We start from the raw sequence: 17,760 nt of genomic DNA, 5'->3' as shown, positions 1-17,760 counted from the left end.
TGAAATACGGATCGTTGTGTACTCACCGTAAAATCCTTTTCTCCAAGACGCTCATTGGGGGACACAGACCATGGGTGTTATGCTGCAGCCAATAGGAGGCTGACACTAAGTTGAGGCAAAGAAAGAGTTAGCTCCTCCTCCGCAGTATACACCTTCCTGCTGGCCCCAAGTGAACCAGCTCGGTGCAAAAGCAGGAGATCATTAATATCATATCAGAGTACGATCATTAACATCATATCAGAGTATAACCTACTGAATGGAAGACAAGAAGCAGAGGTTGTCAGGCTAACAGGGTGGGTGCTGTGTCCCCCAATGAGCGTCTCGGAGAAAAGGATTTTATGGTAAGTACACAAAAATCCTAATTTCTCCTTTGCCTGATTGGGGGACACAGACCATGGGGCGTCCCAAAGCAGTCACAGGCTGGGCAACAATATAACAGATACAACCCCATGTAGTGGCTGAGTAAAGGTGCCCTACCGCCTGTTGCAGAATAATCTGCCGAGGATGTACTGCGGAGGTCCGAGTATGATTAGTGTTTCAAGAATGTGTACATGCTGAGCCAAAACGCAGCCTTGCAGACCTGCGGACTTGTTCGGTCAGCATACGAAGCCGAATGACCCAGAGGGCGGACATCGACAACGCAGAATACGCCCTAATCCCTACTGGGATGGGCCGCTTCTAAAGTAGTACAACTCCTGAATAACTAAATGAATTTCTCTGGCTATTGTGACCCTGAAGTGACTTACAAGAGAGTGCTGTCCTGAGAGCCGTCATTGCATGCAGGGCGCGCGTAGCTTCATTCATCCGAAGTACCAGTGTCCGGCCCAAAGAGGGCAAGACAAAATCATTGTTAAAAATAAAAGGGTCAACAGCGATCTGAGGACAACCGTATCCAGGTTGGAAAGCAGAAAGAAAAACCAAATGAGCTAAACAGGACATGGCTGTCAGCTCCAAGCGTCGCTGTCATGATCCAGGTTGGATATGACAGGTTTTGAATAAGTAACCTTTTTTTTTCCTTTGAGCTGGTTGCTTGCAGTTGGTTTTGCCCCCGGTGGTCACTGGGGTTATTGCACAGTGGTGTCTTTTGTTCTAGCTTGCCCCCCGTGGTGGTGAGCGTCATTGCACGGGAAACTCTAACAGGTGTGAGACTCTGGCTCCTAACTATAAAGGTGTGTCAGGTGTTCTCACTCACGGTTGGTGATATTGGTGTTTTCCAACCATCCTTGGTGAAGGAAGGAACTTCAGAAGAGTCCCGGGCAGCCCAGTCAGAATCCTGGAGTGGCAGCTATGGTGTCAGCGAGGAGTTCTTGCAAAGCTTGGAGGAGTGGCAGCTATGGTGTCAGGGTGGAGTTCTTGCAAAGCTTGGTGGAGTGTCAGCTATGTTGTCAGCGAGGAGTTCTTGTAAAGCATGATGGAGTGGCAGCTATGGTGTCAGCGAGGAGTTCATGCAAAGCTTGAAGTGGCAGCTATGGTGAAAGTTGCACTCAGATGCTGGACTCTGCTGCTGGAAGAGAGCTGCACTCAGATGCTGGGCTCTGCTGCTGGAAAGCTGCACTCGGATGCGGGACTCTGTTGCTGGAAAGCTGCACTCAGGTGTGTTGGATCCGGTTGGAGGAAAAGATGCACTCAGGTGTCGGACTCTGTTGCTTGGAGCATTAGCAACAGAGCAAAGCTAAGTGGTGTTTCCCTGTTTGTCACTTTCCACAATGTGTGTTTTAGTGCGGTGGTGTGATTAGTTTCTGCACCGTCCACTTCACTAGTAAGGGATTGGTTCAGGGCGAGCTAGGGATTTCAGGTATCCTGATCGGCGCCCGGTGCGGAATCGGCCTAGGGATCATTAGGAGTGTAGTGTAGAGACACTGACTCAGGGGAGTGCAGGAGGTCTCCACGTCCCCGTTCCCTATCGCAGGGCCACCATTGTAATTGTTTTCCTGGTTTTCCCCTTTATTCTGAAATTCGCCCTGCTGGAGGCGGTGCATCCAGACATACGTGTACTACTGAAATTTGCCTGCTGGAGGCGGTGTATCCGGCTGCATATTCTATTATTTAAATGCGCCCTGCTGGAGGCGGTGTATCCAGGGTCACGCGTGTCATATAAATTCGCCCTGCTTATGGCGGTGTGTCCAGTCACACGTGACCATGACAGTCGCATAATAAATGACACTGCGACAAGGGCGACTTCCCAAGACAGAACTGCCCGCGAGACATCATGGAACCGTTTGAAAGGCGTCTCTTAAAGCGCAACCAGGACCGAATTAACGTTCCAGGCTTCTAACAGATTTTTGTAGGGGGGGACCCCTGAGAAGTCCTGCATTACGTCTTGGAAGCAATCCTGCGCTGAAATAGAGACAGGTAGAGCCAAGATCTGGCCTTTGAGGGAGGTGAGCGTTACGAACCTGAGTCCAAGTCAGTCTGGAGAAAACTCTCAAAAGAAATGGAGTGGTAAAGACGTGAAGAGAACGACCGTGGTCCTTACACTATGAGACAGAAAGTGTTCAGGAGAGGTGAAAGATGCAACCTGACGTCGGCCTCTGGGCATCAATCATAGTGGAGACCCCTGAGGAGAGTAGATTAGAGCTTAGGCTTTGAAAGCCAGACTGTTAAACACCAGATTGTGCGATCTGGTGATCCATTGGACGTTAGGAGAGCATGTCTGGATGATGCAACAGTCACCTGTGGACGGCGTGTATGATCTGAAGTAACTCTGCATATCATGTCCGGCGAGACCAATCCTGGACGCCTAGGGATACTGTGGAGTGAGAGCAGAGCTCCCGCTCTGCCTGCAGGCCAGTGCTGCGACAGTGACGGTGCAGGAGCCCTCAATCCACCATCCCCTCTGAAGGGGAGGTGGAGAGGGACCGTTCAGCTCCCTGCAGCACCGCTGTTCCATCAGTGGTGGCGCAGAGGGAGCAGCACGGACGCCATGGGGGGGGCTCTGTGTATCCTAAGGCTTCGCTCCCCTAGGATTTCACAGGGCTAGGTCCAGCTGTGGCAGAACTTGTGCTGCGTGGATTCCATGGCACTCACCGTGGTGAGCGTTCCGGCATGGAGACGCCGCAATGGGACTTCAGCGCGGAGGTGCGCGTTCTCCAGGCGACCTTCGGACTGTTCAGTCACTTATCCGGCCGCTTTAGGGCACCATGGTAAAAAGGTATATTTGTACATCTGTATTGTAAGCTTGTGAGCAGGACCCTCATTCCTCTTGATCTGTGTTAATTGGTATGCTGTAATGTCTATTGTCTGTACAAGTCCCCTCTAAAATGATAAGTGCTGCGGATTATGTCGGCGATATAGCAATAAAATTATTGTTATTAATTATCATCATCCTAATCTGTATCTCTGATAGGTATCTCCCCGATTTTATTTCATATTATTTATAATTTTTTTTAAAAAAGTAAGATTTAATAATAATATTATGTGACATCATTTTTGTAGGAATAAAAAACCCTTCAACCTCCTATACAAGGATACACTGGGTCCCCTAAGCCACAGCTATGTAGTCATCTGCTATTTAGTGGATCAAGCTGATAAGAGAATAATCAGGTAGCAGAGTCAGAACCAGCAGTACAGGTAAGTTGCAAAATAGTCAGGTAGAATTGTGAGTAAACAGCTGAAGTCATGAACAGGAATATCCACTAAGACACAGGAGTGGAGACACATACAAGAGCTAGTGAGGTTTTAACCCCAGAGCTTTCGGATTGGCCAAATCAAGAAGTCCCAGCAGTATGACAAGGAAACTGAACAGTGGGCCAACGATGGAAGTGGGAATAGAGAGGCAGTTTCATGGGCAACATTGCATGCTTTTCACTAACTCTATGCATATTTATTGAATATTAAAGCACCACCCCAATGTTTTGTTTTTTTATTGCAGTGTTGGGAGTGGTGCTAGTAGTGAAAATTACCTGCCTTAGATCTTATACTTACCAGCCGCCGTCTTCATCTTTTATCAGCGCTGCTCCAGTAGGTCTCCCAACAGTTTGTAACCTGCCGGCTCGTTCCACTGTTTGCTGGGTGATCCAGAAGTCACAACACAATGTAAGTCTATGAGAGTCATAAGAGGCTTTCAGACTTACACTGAGAGCTTGTGACTGTTACTAGAGATTAGCCCAATGTTCGTTACTCGAGTTTGCCTAGGGTGTTTGGGTATGCACCGTATCAGGATCCTGACAGCGCCGGCGTACAGCCTCCGCTGAGCAGGGACTCACCCGCACAGTAGGGACCCCTGGGGATCAGGACAGCCAGAAAGTATAGGTGCACAGGACCTGAGTGATGAAGTTTAGCAAGCCGACACGGGACCTATGGTCACGTGACTGCAAGGGGGCGGGGCTTAGCGTCCTGCTTTCAGAGAAGACAAAACGGAGTACATACACAGTACGGACAGCGAGGTACAGGAGGGATAAACAGACGGGAGGTCAGACAAAGCCAAAGGTCATACACAAGAGGGCGACGTGGTAACAAGGGGACGAGCAGAGAGAAGTCGGGTCACAAGCAGAGAGTCATACACGAGAGGCAGCGCAATACAAGAGGGACAGGCAGAACTCGTAACAGGGACAGAACCGGATCAAAACCAAACAAGCAAGCAAGATATCAGGCACAAGGCACACGTACGCACAAGGTCAACTAACTCAGCCGAGGGCAGGTGTATAACTGACACCGGACCTAGGTCCAGTGAGCATTAAATAGCCGCCCTCTGCCAGGGAGAGGCAGAACAATTAACCCCCAGTCAGACCAGGACGGGCCAAAGCGAAATCCCGTCCTGGATCATGACACACCGAGTATTGTGGATGTTCGAGCGACATGTTCGAGTCCTCGCTGCCGCATGTTTCACAGCTGTTAGACAGCCACAAAACATGTGGGGATTCCCTGACAAACACAGGCAAGCCCCTCATTTTGTGTGGCTGACTAAGAACAACAGGGTCTAAAACATGTCACTCGAGCTCCAGCAATATTCGGTGCATACCCGATAGCCCTAGGCAAACTCGAGTAACGAGCACTTACCCTCATCACTAACTGTTACCTGACTTGTGGTCAGTTAAAAATTGTGGTCATAAGATGGTGACCCGGGACTGGAGCGGCGCTGGGAAGAGCTGAAGAAGTATAGTACAAAAGTTGTAAAGTATAAGACTAGGGTCAGAAAACGTAGATTACTAGCACTACTCCATCGCTGAATTATCTGGAGTGGTGCTTTAAATAGGTTGTCAAGGATCTGCTTTTTCACTTCTAGAAACAGAACCACAATCCAGGTTTGATGTTGAAGATTGCAGCCTGGCGGCAATTACCGATGAATTGTAATACAAGAGAAAAAAAGTATTTCGCTAATCCTGGACAACCAATGAAGTGAACCTGAAGTTTAATTCACACGTTTTGCTATTCAAAGATATACTTGAAAGTCATGTAAGAGTTAAAAGAAAATTTTGGGTTCCTACCGTAAAATTTATTTCTCGGAGCCTTCATTGTGGGACACGGGAAACCAAGGGTGTATGCTGCTGCAACTAGGCAATAGAAAAGTTAGCTCCTACTCAGTAGTATACACCCACAGACCGGAACCAAGACGATCAGTTAGTGTAAAAGCAGTAGGAGAAGCAACCAAAGATAAAACAGACTGGCCCAACTTAGGCAGCATATACACATGGTTTCCGGTGAGCCCAAATGAAGAGATAGAGAAAACTGCCTTGTGCCAGCACCACTACTATAACACAGGGCTGTGTCCTGTCTTTGTACCAAACAATACTTATGTTATCATATCTTGCCATTTGTCATCTCCATCCCTCATGTTTCACCAAAAAGATAATCGAGATACAGAATAAAAACACAATATTACTTTACCTTCTTCACACTATGACCTGATACTTTTCTGGCAAGAAAACTTTCCGGCACGCCTACATTTCCCGCCACTTTCTGATCAACAGAGTCAAGGAGATTAAACTGAAAAATATATTTAAAAAGTTCTGTTGTGAAAACATTTTAAGAAACCGTCATGAAGGCAACATAACGGATTATCTATTTTTTATCTCCTGTTGCTTGTGGAGCGCCAACATACAGTACAGACCAAAAGTTTGGACACACCTTCTCATTCAAAGAGTTGTCTTTATTTTCATGACTATGAAAATTGTAGATTCACTCTGAAGGCATCAAAACTATGAATAAATACATGTGGAATTATATAATTAACAAAAAAGTGTGAAACAACTGAAAATATGTCTTATATTCTAGGTTCTTCAAAGTAGCCACCTTTTGCTTTGATTACTGCTTTGCACACTCTTGGCATTCTCTTGATGAGCTTCAAGGAGGTAATCACCGGAAATGGTCTTCCAACAGTCTTGTTGGCCCTTTTGCCTTCACTCTGCGGTCCAGCTCACCCCAAACCATCTCGACTGGGTTTAGGTCTGGTGACTGTGGAGGCCAGGTCATATGGCGTAGCACCCCATCACTCTCCTTCTTGGTCAAATAGCCCTTACACAGCCTGGAGGTGTGTTTGAGGTCATTGTCCTGTTGAAAAATAAATGATGGTCCAACTAAACGTAAACCGGATGGAATAGCATGCTGCTGCAAGATGCTGTGCTAGCCATGCTGGTCCAGTGTGCCTTCAGTTTTGAATAAATCCCCAACAATGTCACCAGCAAAGCACCCCCACACCATCACACCTCCTCCTCCATGCTTCATGGTGGGAACAAGGCATGTAAAGTCCATCCGTTCACCTTTTCTGCGTCGCACAAATACACAGTGGTTGGAACCAAAGATCTCAAATTTGGACTCGTCAGACCAAAGCACAGATTTCCACTGGTCTATTGTCCATTCCTTGTGTTCTTTAGCCCAAACAAGTCTCTTCTGCTTGTTGCCTGTCCTTAGCCGTGGTTTCCTAGCAGCTATTTTACCATGAAGGCCTGCTGCACAAAGAAAGTCTCCTCTTAACAGTTGTTGTAGAGATGTGTCTGCTGCTAGAACTCTGTGTGGCATTGACCTGGTCTCTAATCTGAGCTGTTGTTAACCTGCGATTTCTGAGGCTGGTGACTCGGATGAACTTATCCTCCGCAGCAGAGGTGACTCGTGGTCTTCCTTTCCTGGGGCGGTCCTCATATGTGCCAGTTTCTTTGTAGCGCTTGATGGTTTTAGCCACTGCACTTGGGGACACTTTCAAAGTATTCCCAATTTTTCAGACTGACTGACCTTCATTTCATAAAGCAATGATGGCCACTCGTTTTTCTTTACTTAGCTGCTTTTTTTCTTGCTATAATACAAATTCTAACAGTCTATTCATTAGGACTATCAGCTGTGTATCCACCAGAGTTCCGCACAACACAACTGATGGTCCCAACCCCATTTATAAGGCAAGAAATGCCACTTATTAAACCTGACAGGGCACACCTGTGAAGTGAAAACCATTTCCGGTGACTACCAATGCCAAGAGTGTGCAAAGCAGTAATCAAAGTAAAAGGTGGCTAATTTGAAGAACCTAGAATATAAGACATACAGTATTTTCAGTTGTTTCACACTCTTTTATTAATTATATAATTCCACATGTGTTAATTCATAGTTTTGATGCCTTCAGAGTGAATCTACAATTTTCATAGTCATGAAAATAAAGAAAACTCTTTGAATGAGAAGGTGTGTCCAAACTTTTGGTCTGTACTGTATTCTGCATCTCAGTACAGAGTTTCTCATTACTATTATGGGTCACAGACTAGATATCTTAGACATTACCTTGGACAATTTTTAGAACATATTTACACCTCTACAGTGTTTTTCCTAGACTTAAAGAGGATTGATCATTTTACCTGTCGGAAGTAAACCATCCAGTCTGGACTGCACTGAGTTACCATGTCATAGGGGGTCACAAGGTAAAGAAGATGAAGGTGGCTCTGAAGTACCAGTCCCTCTAGTCCCTTCCTCAAATCACAATAGAGCACATCACAGTAGGATAAATCAATTGATCCTATGGGAAATTACACAAGTTAGTGGCAAACACAATGATAAAATAGTGGGCACACAACAAAACTACCTACCTTTATAAGTTGCGTGGCCAAGCCTTGATACCTCAAATATAGGCTGTTCTTTTTCAGGGTGCTGCTTGGGGCACACAAGACCTTTGCTAACCAGATACTCTAAAGACTCTTTTGTTATATCCCATAACGACTTTCCATTACTCAGATGTTTTTGTTGGACACTGAATAATGTATAACATGCAAATTGATAGATCTCTTCTGCCGTTTTTGCAATCTTTAAAAAAATAAAGTATATACATTACTGCCAGCATGGTATGCTATACTATTCTGGTAATTATAGACATCAGACCTATTAACAGGAAAGCTCTGATCAAATTTGTGTCAGAACCTGTCTCACCAGTTGCATTTATATACATACAGCGAGTGAAACAAGTATTAAACATGTCACCAATTTAAAGTAAATACATTTCTAGAGGTGCGATTGACATGAATTTCTCACCAGATTTCGGTAAGAAGCATCCAATGCACACAAGCAAAGATGTCCATAAATTATGTGTAATAATGAGAAATGACACAGGAAAAATACATTGAACATGCTTACTGAAAATTAATACTTCTTACAAAAGCCTTTGTTGGTGAAGACAGCTTCAAGACACCTTCTGTATGGAGAAACTAGTCGCTTGTATTGCTCAGGTGTGATTTTGGCCCATTCTTCCACGCAAACACTTAACTCAGACTCACTAACAGGAACACCAGAATTGGCGCTCCTGTCAGTGCCCTACATCACCCCTTCATCCCTGGATTAACCCCTTCACTACCAAGGGTGGTTTGCACGTTAACTACCGGGCCAATTTTTACAATTCTGACCACTGTCCCTTTATGAGGTCATAACTCTGGAACGCTTCAACGGATCTAGGCGGTTCTGACATTGTTTTCTCGTGACATATTGTACTTCACTTTAGTGATAAAATTTCTTCGCTATAACTTGCGTTTATTTATGAAAAAAACGGAAATATGGCGAAAATTTAGAATATTTTGCGATTTTCAAAGTTTGAATTTTTATTACCTTAAACCAGAGAGTTACATGACAGAAAATAATATGCAAATTGCCTCTTCAGAAAGAAAGAGGACTTTTACTCTACAGCGCCACCTATTGGTAGTAGCGATCCTACAAGTCACAATCAACCCTTTAACGAGTCTTGTAGTATGACTTAGGATACAAGCCAAATCAGAATCTCAATTTGCAGACACGGTGTTTCGAGCTGTTGGCTCTCGTCAGTGCAAAGTATGAGATCTGATTTGGCAAGGTGAGAGGCTCTGGACTAGGGTCTAAGAAGTAAGGTTTCTCCTTGCGGAGAGTGACATGCCAGCTGTGGCTTGTCAAGGTAAGGAGACTTATTCGCCGTGCAATGCTCCTCTGGGAAAATAATATGCAAATTGCCTCTTCAGAAAGAAAGAGGACTTTTACTCTACAGCGCCACCTATTGGTAGTAGCGATCCTACAAGTCACAATCAACCCTTTAACGAGTCTTGTAGTATGACTTAGGATACAAGCCAAATCAGAATCTCAATTTGCAGACACGGTGTTTCGAGCTGTTGGCTCTCGTCAGTGCAAAGTATGAGATCTGATTTGGCAAGGTGAGAGGCTCTGGACTAGGGTCTAAGAAGTAAGGTTTCTCCTTGCGGAGAGTGACATGCCAGCTGTGGCTTGTCAAGGTAAGGAGACTTATTCGCCGTGCAATGCTCCTCTGGGAAAATAATATGCAAATTGCCTCTTCAGAAAGAAAGAGGACTTTTACTCTACAGCGCCACCTATTGGTAGTAGCGATCCTACAAGTCACAATCAACCCTTTAACGAGTCTTGTAGTATGACTTAGGATACAAGCCAAATCAGAATCTCAATTTGCAGACACGGTGTTTCGAGCTGTTGGCTCTCGTCAGTGCAAAGTATGAGATCTGATTTGGCAAGGTGAGAGGCTCTGGACTAGGGTCTAAGAAGTAAGGTTTCTCCTTGCGGAGAGTGACATGCCAGCTGTGGCTTGTCAAGGTAAGGAGACTTATTCGCCGTGCAATGCTCCTCTGGGAAAATAATATGCAAATTGCCTCTTCAGAAAGAAAGAGGACTTTTACTCTACAGCGCCACCTATTGGTAGTAGCGATCCTACAAGTCACAATCAACCCTTTAACGAGTCTTGTAGTATGACTTAGGATACAAGCCAAATCAGAATCTCAATTTGCAGACACGGTGTTTCGAGCTGTTGGCTCTCGTCAGTGCAAAGTATGAGATCTGATTTGGCAAGGTGAGAGGCTCTGGACTAGGGTCTAAGAAGTAAGGTTTCTCCTTGCGGAGAGTGACATGCCAGCTGTGGCTTGTCAAGGTAAGGAGACTTATTCGCCGTGCAATGCTCCTCTGGGAAAATAATATGCAAATTGCCTCTTCAGAAAGAAAGAGGACTTTTACTCTACAGCGCCACCTATTGGTAGTAGCGATCCTACTACCAATAGGTGGCGCTGTAGAGTAAAAGTCCTCTTTCTTTCTGAAGAGGCAATTTGCATATTATTTTCCCAGAGGAGCATTGCACGGCGAATAAGTCTCCTTACCTTGACAAGCCACAGCTGGCATGTCACTCTCCGCAAGGAGAAACCTTACTTCTTAGACCCTAGTCCAGAGCCTCTCACCTTGCCAAATCAGATCTCATACTTTGCACTGACGAGAGCCAACAGCTCGAAACACCGTGTCTGCAAATTGAGATTCTGATTTGGCTTGTATCCTAAGTCATACTACAAGACTCGTTAAAGGGTTGATTGTGACTTGTAGGATCGCTACTACCAATAGGTGGCGCTGTAGAGTAAAAGTCCTCTTTCTTTCTGAAGAGGCAATTTGCATATTATTTTCCCAGAGGAGCATTGCACGGCGAATAAGTCTCCTTACCTTGACAAGCCACAGCTGGCATGTCACTCTCCGCAAGGAGAAACCTTACTTCTTAGACCCTAGTCCAGAGCCTCTCACCTTGCCAAATCAGATCTCATACTTTGCACTGACGAGAGCCAACAGCTCGAAACACCGTGTCTGCAAATTGAGATTCTGATTTGGCTTGTATCCTAAGTCATACTACAAGACTCGTTAAAGGGTTGATTGTGACTTGTAGGATCGCTACTACCAATAGGTGGCGCTGTAGAGTAAAAGTCCTCTTTCTTTCTGAAGAGGCAATTTGCATATTATTTTCCCAGAGGAGCATTGCACGGCGAATAAGTCTCCTTACCTTGACAAGCCACAGCTGGCATGTCACTCTCCGCAAGGAGAAACCTTACTTCTTAGACCCTAGTCCAGAGCCTCTCACCTTGCCAAATCAGATCTCATACTTTGCACTGACGAGAGCCAACAGCTCGAAACACCGTGTCTGCAAATTGAGATTCTGATTTGGCTTGTATCCTAAGTCATACTACAAGACTCGTTAAAGGGTTGATTGTGACTTGTAGGATCGCTACTACCAATAGGTGGCGCTGTAGAGTAAAAGTCCTCTTTCTTTCTGAAGAGGCAATTTGCATATTATTTTCCCAGAGGAGCATTGCACGGCGAATAAGTCTCCTTACCTTGACAAGCCACAGCTGGCATGTCACTCTCCGCAAGGAGAAACCTTACTTCTTAGACCCTATGACAGAAAATAGTTAATAAATAACATTTCCCACATGTCTACTTTACATCAGCACAAATTTGGAAACATTTTTTTTTGTTAGGAAGTTATAAGGGTTAAAAGTTGACCAGCGATTTCTCATTTTTACAACAAAATTTACAAAACCATTTTTTTTAGGGACCACCTCACATTTGAAGTCACTTTGAGGGGTCTATATGGCAGAAAATACCCAAAAGTGACACCATTCTAAAAACTGAACCCCTCAAGCTACTCAAAACTACATTCTAGAAGATTATTTACCATTCAAGTGCTTCACAGGAGCAGAAGCAACATGGAAGGAAAAAAATAACATTTAACTTTTTAGTCACAAAAATGATCTGTTAGCAACAATTTTTTAATTTTCCCAAGGGTAACAGGAGAAATTGGACCCCAAAAGTTGTTGTCCAATTTGTCCTGAGTACGCTGATACCCTATATGTGGGGGGGGACCACTGTTTGGGCGCACGGCAGGGCTCGGAAGAGAAGCAGCGCCGTTTGACTTTTTCAACCTAAAATTGGTTGGAATTGAGATTGGACGCCATGTTGCATTTGACGAGCCCCCAATGTGCCCAAACAGTGGAAACCCCCCACAACTGACCCCATTTTGGAAACTAGACCCCCTAAGGAACTTATCTAGATGTGTGGCGAGCACCTTGAACCCCCTGGGGCTTCACAGGAGTTTATAACGCCCGGGCGTGAAAATAAAAAATCATATTTTTTCCACAAACATGATCGTTTAGTCCCCAATTTTTTATTTTCCCAAAGGTAGCAGGAGAAATTGGACCCCAAAAGTTGTTGTCCAATTTGTCCTGAGTATGCTGATACTCTATATGTGGGGGGGACCACTGTTTGGGCGCACGGCAGGGCTCGGAAGGGAAGCAGCGCCGCTTGACTTTTTCAACCTAAAATTGGCTGGAATTGAGATTGGACACCATGTTGCGTTTGACGAGCCCCCAATGTGCCCAAACAGTGGAAACCCCCCACAAGTGACCCCATTTTGGAAACTAGACCCCCTAAGGAACTTATCTAGATGTGTGGTGAGCACCTTGAACCCCCTGGGGCTTCACAGGAGTTTATAATGCCCGGGCGTGAAAATAAAAAATCATATTTTTTCCACAAACATGATCGTTTAGTCCCCAATTTTTTATTTTCCCAAAGGTAGCAGGAGAAATTGGACCCCAAAAGTTGTTGTCCAATTTGTCCTGAGTACGCTGATACTCTATATGTGGGGGGGACCACTGTTTGGGCGCACGGCAGGGCTCGGAAGGGAAGCAGCGCCGCTTGACTTTTTCAACCTAAAATTGGCTGGAATTGAGATTGGACGCCATGTTGCGTTTGACGAGCCCCTAATGTGCCCAAACAGTGGAAACCCCCCACAAGTGACCCCATTTTGGAAACTAGACCCCCTAAGGAACTTATCTAGATGTGTGGTGAGCACCTTGAACCCCCTGGGGCTTCACAGGAGTTTATAACGCCCGGGCGTGAAAATAGAAAATCATATTTTTTCCACAAACATGATCGTTTAGTCCCCAATTTTTTATTTTCCCAAAGGTAGCAGGAGAAATTGGACCCCAAAAGTTGTTGTCCAATTTGTCCTGAGTACGCTGATACTCTATATGTGGGGGGGACCACTGTTTGGGCGCACGGCAGGGCTCGGAAGGGAAGCAGCGCCGCTTGACTTTTTCAACCTAAAATTGGCTGGAATTGAGATTGGACGCCATGTTGCGTTTGACGAGCCCCTAATGTGCCCAAACAGTGGAAACCCCCCACAAGTGACCCCATTTTGGAAACTAGACCCCCTAAGGAACTTATCTAGATGTGTGGTGAGCACCTTGAACCCCCTGGGGCTTCACAGGAGTTTATAACGCCCGGGCGTGAAAATAAAAAATCATATTTTTTCCACAAACATGATCGTTTAGTCCCCAATTTTTTATTTTCCCAAAGGTAGCAGGAGAAATTGGACCCCAAAAGTTGTTGTCCAATTTGTCCTGAGTACGCTGATACTCTATATGTGGGGGGACCACTGTTTGGGCGCACGGCAGGGCTCGGAAGGGAAGCAGCGCCGCTTGACTTTTTCAACCTAAAATTGGCTGGAATTGAGATTGGACGCCATGTTGCGTTTGACGAGCCCCTAATGTGCCCAAACAGTGGAAACCCCCCACAAGTGACCCCATTTTGGAAACTAGACCCCCTAAGGAACTTATCTAGATGTGTGGTGAGCACCTTGAACCCCCTGGGGCTTCACAGGAGTTTATAACGCCCGGGCGTGAAAATAAAAAATCATATTTTTTCCACAAACATGATCGTTTAGTCCCCAATTTTTTATTTTCCCAAAGGTAGCAGGAGAAATTGGACCCCAAAAGTTGTTGTCCAATTTGTCCTGAGTACGCTGATACTCTATATGTGGGGGGGACCACTGTTTGGGCGCACGGCAGGGCTCGGAAGGGAAGCAGCGCCGCTTGACTTTTTCAACCTAAAATTGGCTGGAATTGAGATTGGACGCCATGTTGCGTTTGACGAGCCCCCAATGTGCCCAAACAGTGTAAACCCCCCACAAGTGACCCCATTTTGGAAACTAGACCCCCTAAGGAACTTATCTAGATGTGTGGTGAGCACCTTGAACCCCCTAGGGCTTTACAGGAGTTTATAACGCCCGGGCGTGAAAATAAAAAATCATATTTTTTCCACAAACATGATCGTTTAGTCCCCAATTTTTTATTTTCCCAAAGGTAGAAGGAGAAATTGGACGTCAAAAGTTGTTGTCCAATTTGTCCTGAGTACGCTGATACTCTGTATGTGGGGGGGACCACTGATTGGGCGCACGGCAGGGCTCGGAAGGGAAGCAGCGCCGCTTGACTTTTTCAACCTAAAATTGGCTGGAATTGAGATTGGACGCCATGTTGCGTTTGACGAGCCCCCAATGTGCTCAAACAGTGGAAACCCCCCACAAGTGACCCCATTTTGGAAACTAGACCCCCTAAGGAACTTAACTAGATATGTGGTGAGAACTTTGAACCCCCAAGTGTTTCACTAAAGTTTATACTGCCCAGGCGTGAAAATAATAAATCCTATTTTGTGCCCACAAAAATGATCGTTTAGTCCCCAATTTTTAATTTTCCCAAGCGTAAGAGGAGAAATTGGACCCCAAAAGTTGTTTTCCAATTTGTCCTGAGTACGCTGGTGCCCCATATGTGGGGGAAAACTACTGTTTGGGCACACGTCGGGGCTCAGAAGGGAAGAAGTGACGCTTTGGAATGCAGACTTTGATGGAATGGTCTGCGGGCGTCATGTTCCGTTTGCAGAGCCCCTGATGTGGTTAAACAGTAGAAACCCCCCACAAGTGACCCCATTTTGGAAACTAGACCCCCTAAGGAACTTATCTAGATATGTGGTGAGAACTTTGAACCCCCAAGTGTTTCACTAAAGTTTATACTGCCCAGGCGTGAAAATAAAAAATCCTATTTTGTGCCCACAAAAATGATCGTTTAGTCCCCAATTTTCAATTTTCCCAAGCGTAAGAGGAGAAATTGGACCCCAAAAGTTGTTGTCCAATTTGTCCTGAGTACGCTGGTACCCCATATGTGGGAAAAAACTGTTTAGGCACACGGCAGGGTCGGAAGGGAGTGACGTTTTGAAATGCAGACTTAGATGGAATGGTCTGTGGGCGTCATTTTCCATTTGCAGAGCCCCTGATGTGCCTAAACAGTAAAAAAAACCCACAAGTGACATTGATTTGGAAACTAGACCCCCAAGGAACTTATCTAGATGTGCCCCAACTAATCTAATGTTTCCGGTAACGAAATTTAGTAGTGCATTGAGGTGTGGTACAATTTGAAGCAATCCTTCATACACAGGCCAGGTTTTTCGGGGCAGGTGTCGCATTGATAAATGGTGTCCTTGCGTATTCCGTTTTTGTAACACACTCGGCACCTTTTTTGCGATTTACCTCTTTTTCCAGTTTGCGGGACCTCCCCCGGGAAATGCTGACCTGGTACAATACGAGCACCTTCAGTTCCGGAAGTTCTGGGGCCCGCTCCTTCCAGAGTGCCAAACATCAGGGCCTTAACCACTACCTCCTGAAACTGAAGGTACGACGTATCGCTGGGGCATGCACATTGTGACAATAGGAATGCGTTGAGCATTGCCAATTGGACGATGTGCACGACCAGCTTTTTGTACCACGCCTTGGCCTTTCTCAAAGCATTGTACGGTTGGAGGTATTGATCGGAGCGATCAACGCCCCCCATGTTTTTATTGTACCCCAGCACACATTCAGGTTTGCTGACCTGTGCCGAGGTACCCCGTACAGTGCTGAGGGCGCTGCCATCACCGTGTATGGTGGTCAAGAGAAAGACATCCCTCTTGTCCTTGTACTTGACCACCAGCAGGTGGTCGCTACATTGGGCCCTGCTCTCACCTTTTCGGAGCATCTGCCCAAGTAGCGTCTTCGGGAGGCCTCTCTGATTTTTGCGGACAGTACCGCAAGCTGCGGTACCTCGCGCAAAGAGGGCTTTGTAGAGTGGGACACTGGTATAAAAGTTATCAGTGTAGAGGTGATAACCTTTATCCAGCAGTGGGTGCACCAAATCCCACACAATTTTCCCACTCACTCCCAGGTCAGGAGGACACTCAGGGGGTTCAATCCTGGTGTCCTTTCCTTCGTACACTCTAAACCTGTGGGTGTACCCTGAGGTACTCTCACACAGCTTATAGAGTTTGATTCCGTACCTGGCCCTCTTACTGGGCAGGTATTGACGGAATCCGAGCCTGCCCTTAAAATGGACCAAGGACTCGTCCACGCAGATGTTCCTTTGGAGCACGTACACTTCAGCAAACTTTTTGTTGAAGTGTTCGATGACCGGCCGAACTTTGAACAGACGGTCAAAGTTGGGGTCATCTCGTGCGAGACACTGTGCATTATCGTTATAATGCAGAAACTTGAGGATGGCCTGAAAACGCGCCCGGGCCATGACCATTCGGAATACTGGAGTGTTGTATAAAATATCAACACTCCAATATTGCGAAATTTCAGGCTTCTTCAGGATACCCATGTGGAGGACCAGGCCCCAAAACTTCGTCATTTCAACTGCGTCCACAGGAGACCAGTTAGTATAGGATGAAAGCGGGTTTTGCTCCAAAAATTGCCGAGCGTACAAATTAGTTTGCTCCACCATGTGGTTAACAAAATCCTCAGAGAAAAAGACTTTGAAAAAGTCAATTTCTGTGAGGCCGGTGGTGTCAAACTTGATTCCTGATTCTGCCACAAAATCAGGAATCAGTGGCTCGTAATTTTCGGGGGGCGAGGTCCACACAGGGTCTGCTGAATCAGCTGCGGGCATGGTGGGCGCTGCCTCATCTTCTGTCCTGGAGCGTCTGCGTGGCGGTTCCGCAGGACCCGAGGAGGAAGATGAGGAGGGGGAAGAGGAAGAAGAAGAGGATGAAGAATCCGAAAAATAAAGAAAAGTCGGATCGTCATCCTCGCTATCAGTGTCGGAGGCAAGGTAAGAATATGCCTCCTCCATTGAATAGCGCTGTTGGGAGGAACGTGATGGGCGGGACATTTTTTTGTGTAAATATGGTGCTTGGGTGTACTTTATTTATAACTGTGTATGTGGTGGGGGGCTAGTGATTGGTGCACACTATCCTGTAAGAAAAAGCTAAAAGGAAATGTGGAAAAAAAAGTCTAAAACAGCAGGACCTAGATATGGTAAGTGAACGGCGTCACTTACCAAAATTCAGTGGCTGCTGGATGTGTGCACAGGGGTGGCTCAAAGGGGGGGGGAGGTGAAAAAGAAAAATGGAAAACAGTCGGCACGAACTTTTATAAGTGAATTGCGTCACTTATCAAAATTCAGCGGCTGCTAAATGTGCACACGGAAACGGCACAAAGGGGGGTAAAAAGAGGGGGCTGGGAGGATTGGGGTGGATGAATAGAGATCGGACAGGGATCAACAGTTAGGGTTGTAGTTACGTGGCACAAAAAGGGGAGAAAAAAATTTAAAACGGCAGGCAGGTGGCGCAAAAGTGGGGTGGAGGGGGGTGGGGGATGGGGGGATTGGGGTGGATGAAGAGAGATTGGGCAGGGGTCAGTTAGGGTTGTTGTTAGGTGGCACAAGGGGGGGAGAAAAAAAATGAAAAACGGGA

General features: G+C 45.9%; 1 protein-coding gene across 7 annotated transcripts in view; it reads right to left on the bottom strand.

Annotated features, from left to right (window-relative positions):
• HELQ (helicase, POLQ like) overlaps window positions 1-17,760 on the bottom strand; it is a 64,373-nt gene that overhangs the window by 10,110 nt on the left and 36,503 nt on the right. For all 7 annotated transcript variants that reach the window (XM_073541779.1, XM_073541823.1, XM_073541770.1 and 4 more), the window contains 3 exons: window positions 8,004-8,217; window positions 7,776-7,933; window positions 5,827-5,925 (listed from right to left, as the gene is read on the bottom strand). In XM_073541779.1, the coding sequence (XP_073397880.1) occupies window positions 5,827-5,925; window positions 7,776-7,933; window positions 8,004-8,217 (471 nt within the window). The remainder of the gene's footprint in view (window positions 1-5,826; window positions 5,926-7,775; window positions 7,934-8,003; window positions 8,218-17,760) is intronic.

The sequence above is a fragment of the Dendrobates tinctorius genome, unplaced genomic scaffold (assembly GCF_039654945.1).
Source record: "Dendrobates tinctorius isolate UK_male_01 unplaced genomic scaffold, ASM3965494v1 ptg000011l, whole genome shotgun sequence".
Lineage (NCBI taxonomy): Eukaryota > Metazoa > Chordata > Amphibia > Anura > Dendrobatidae > Dendrobates > Dendrobates tinctorius.
The sequence above is the reverse complement of the archived record's forward strand: the minus strand, read 5'-3'. Positions and strand labels throughout refer to the sequence as shown.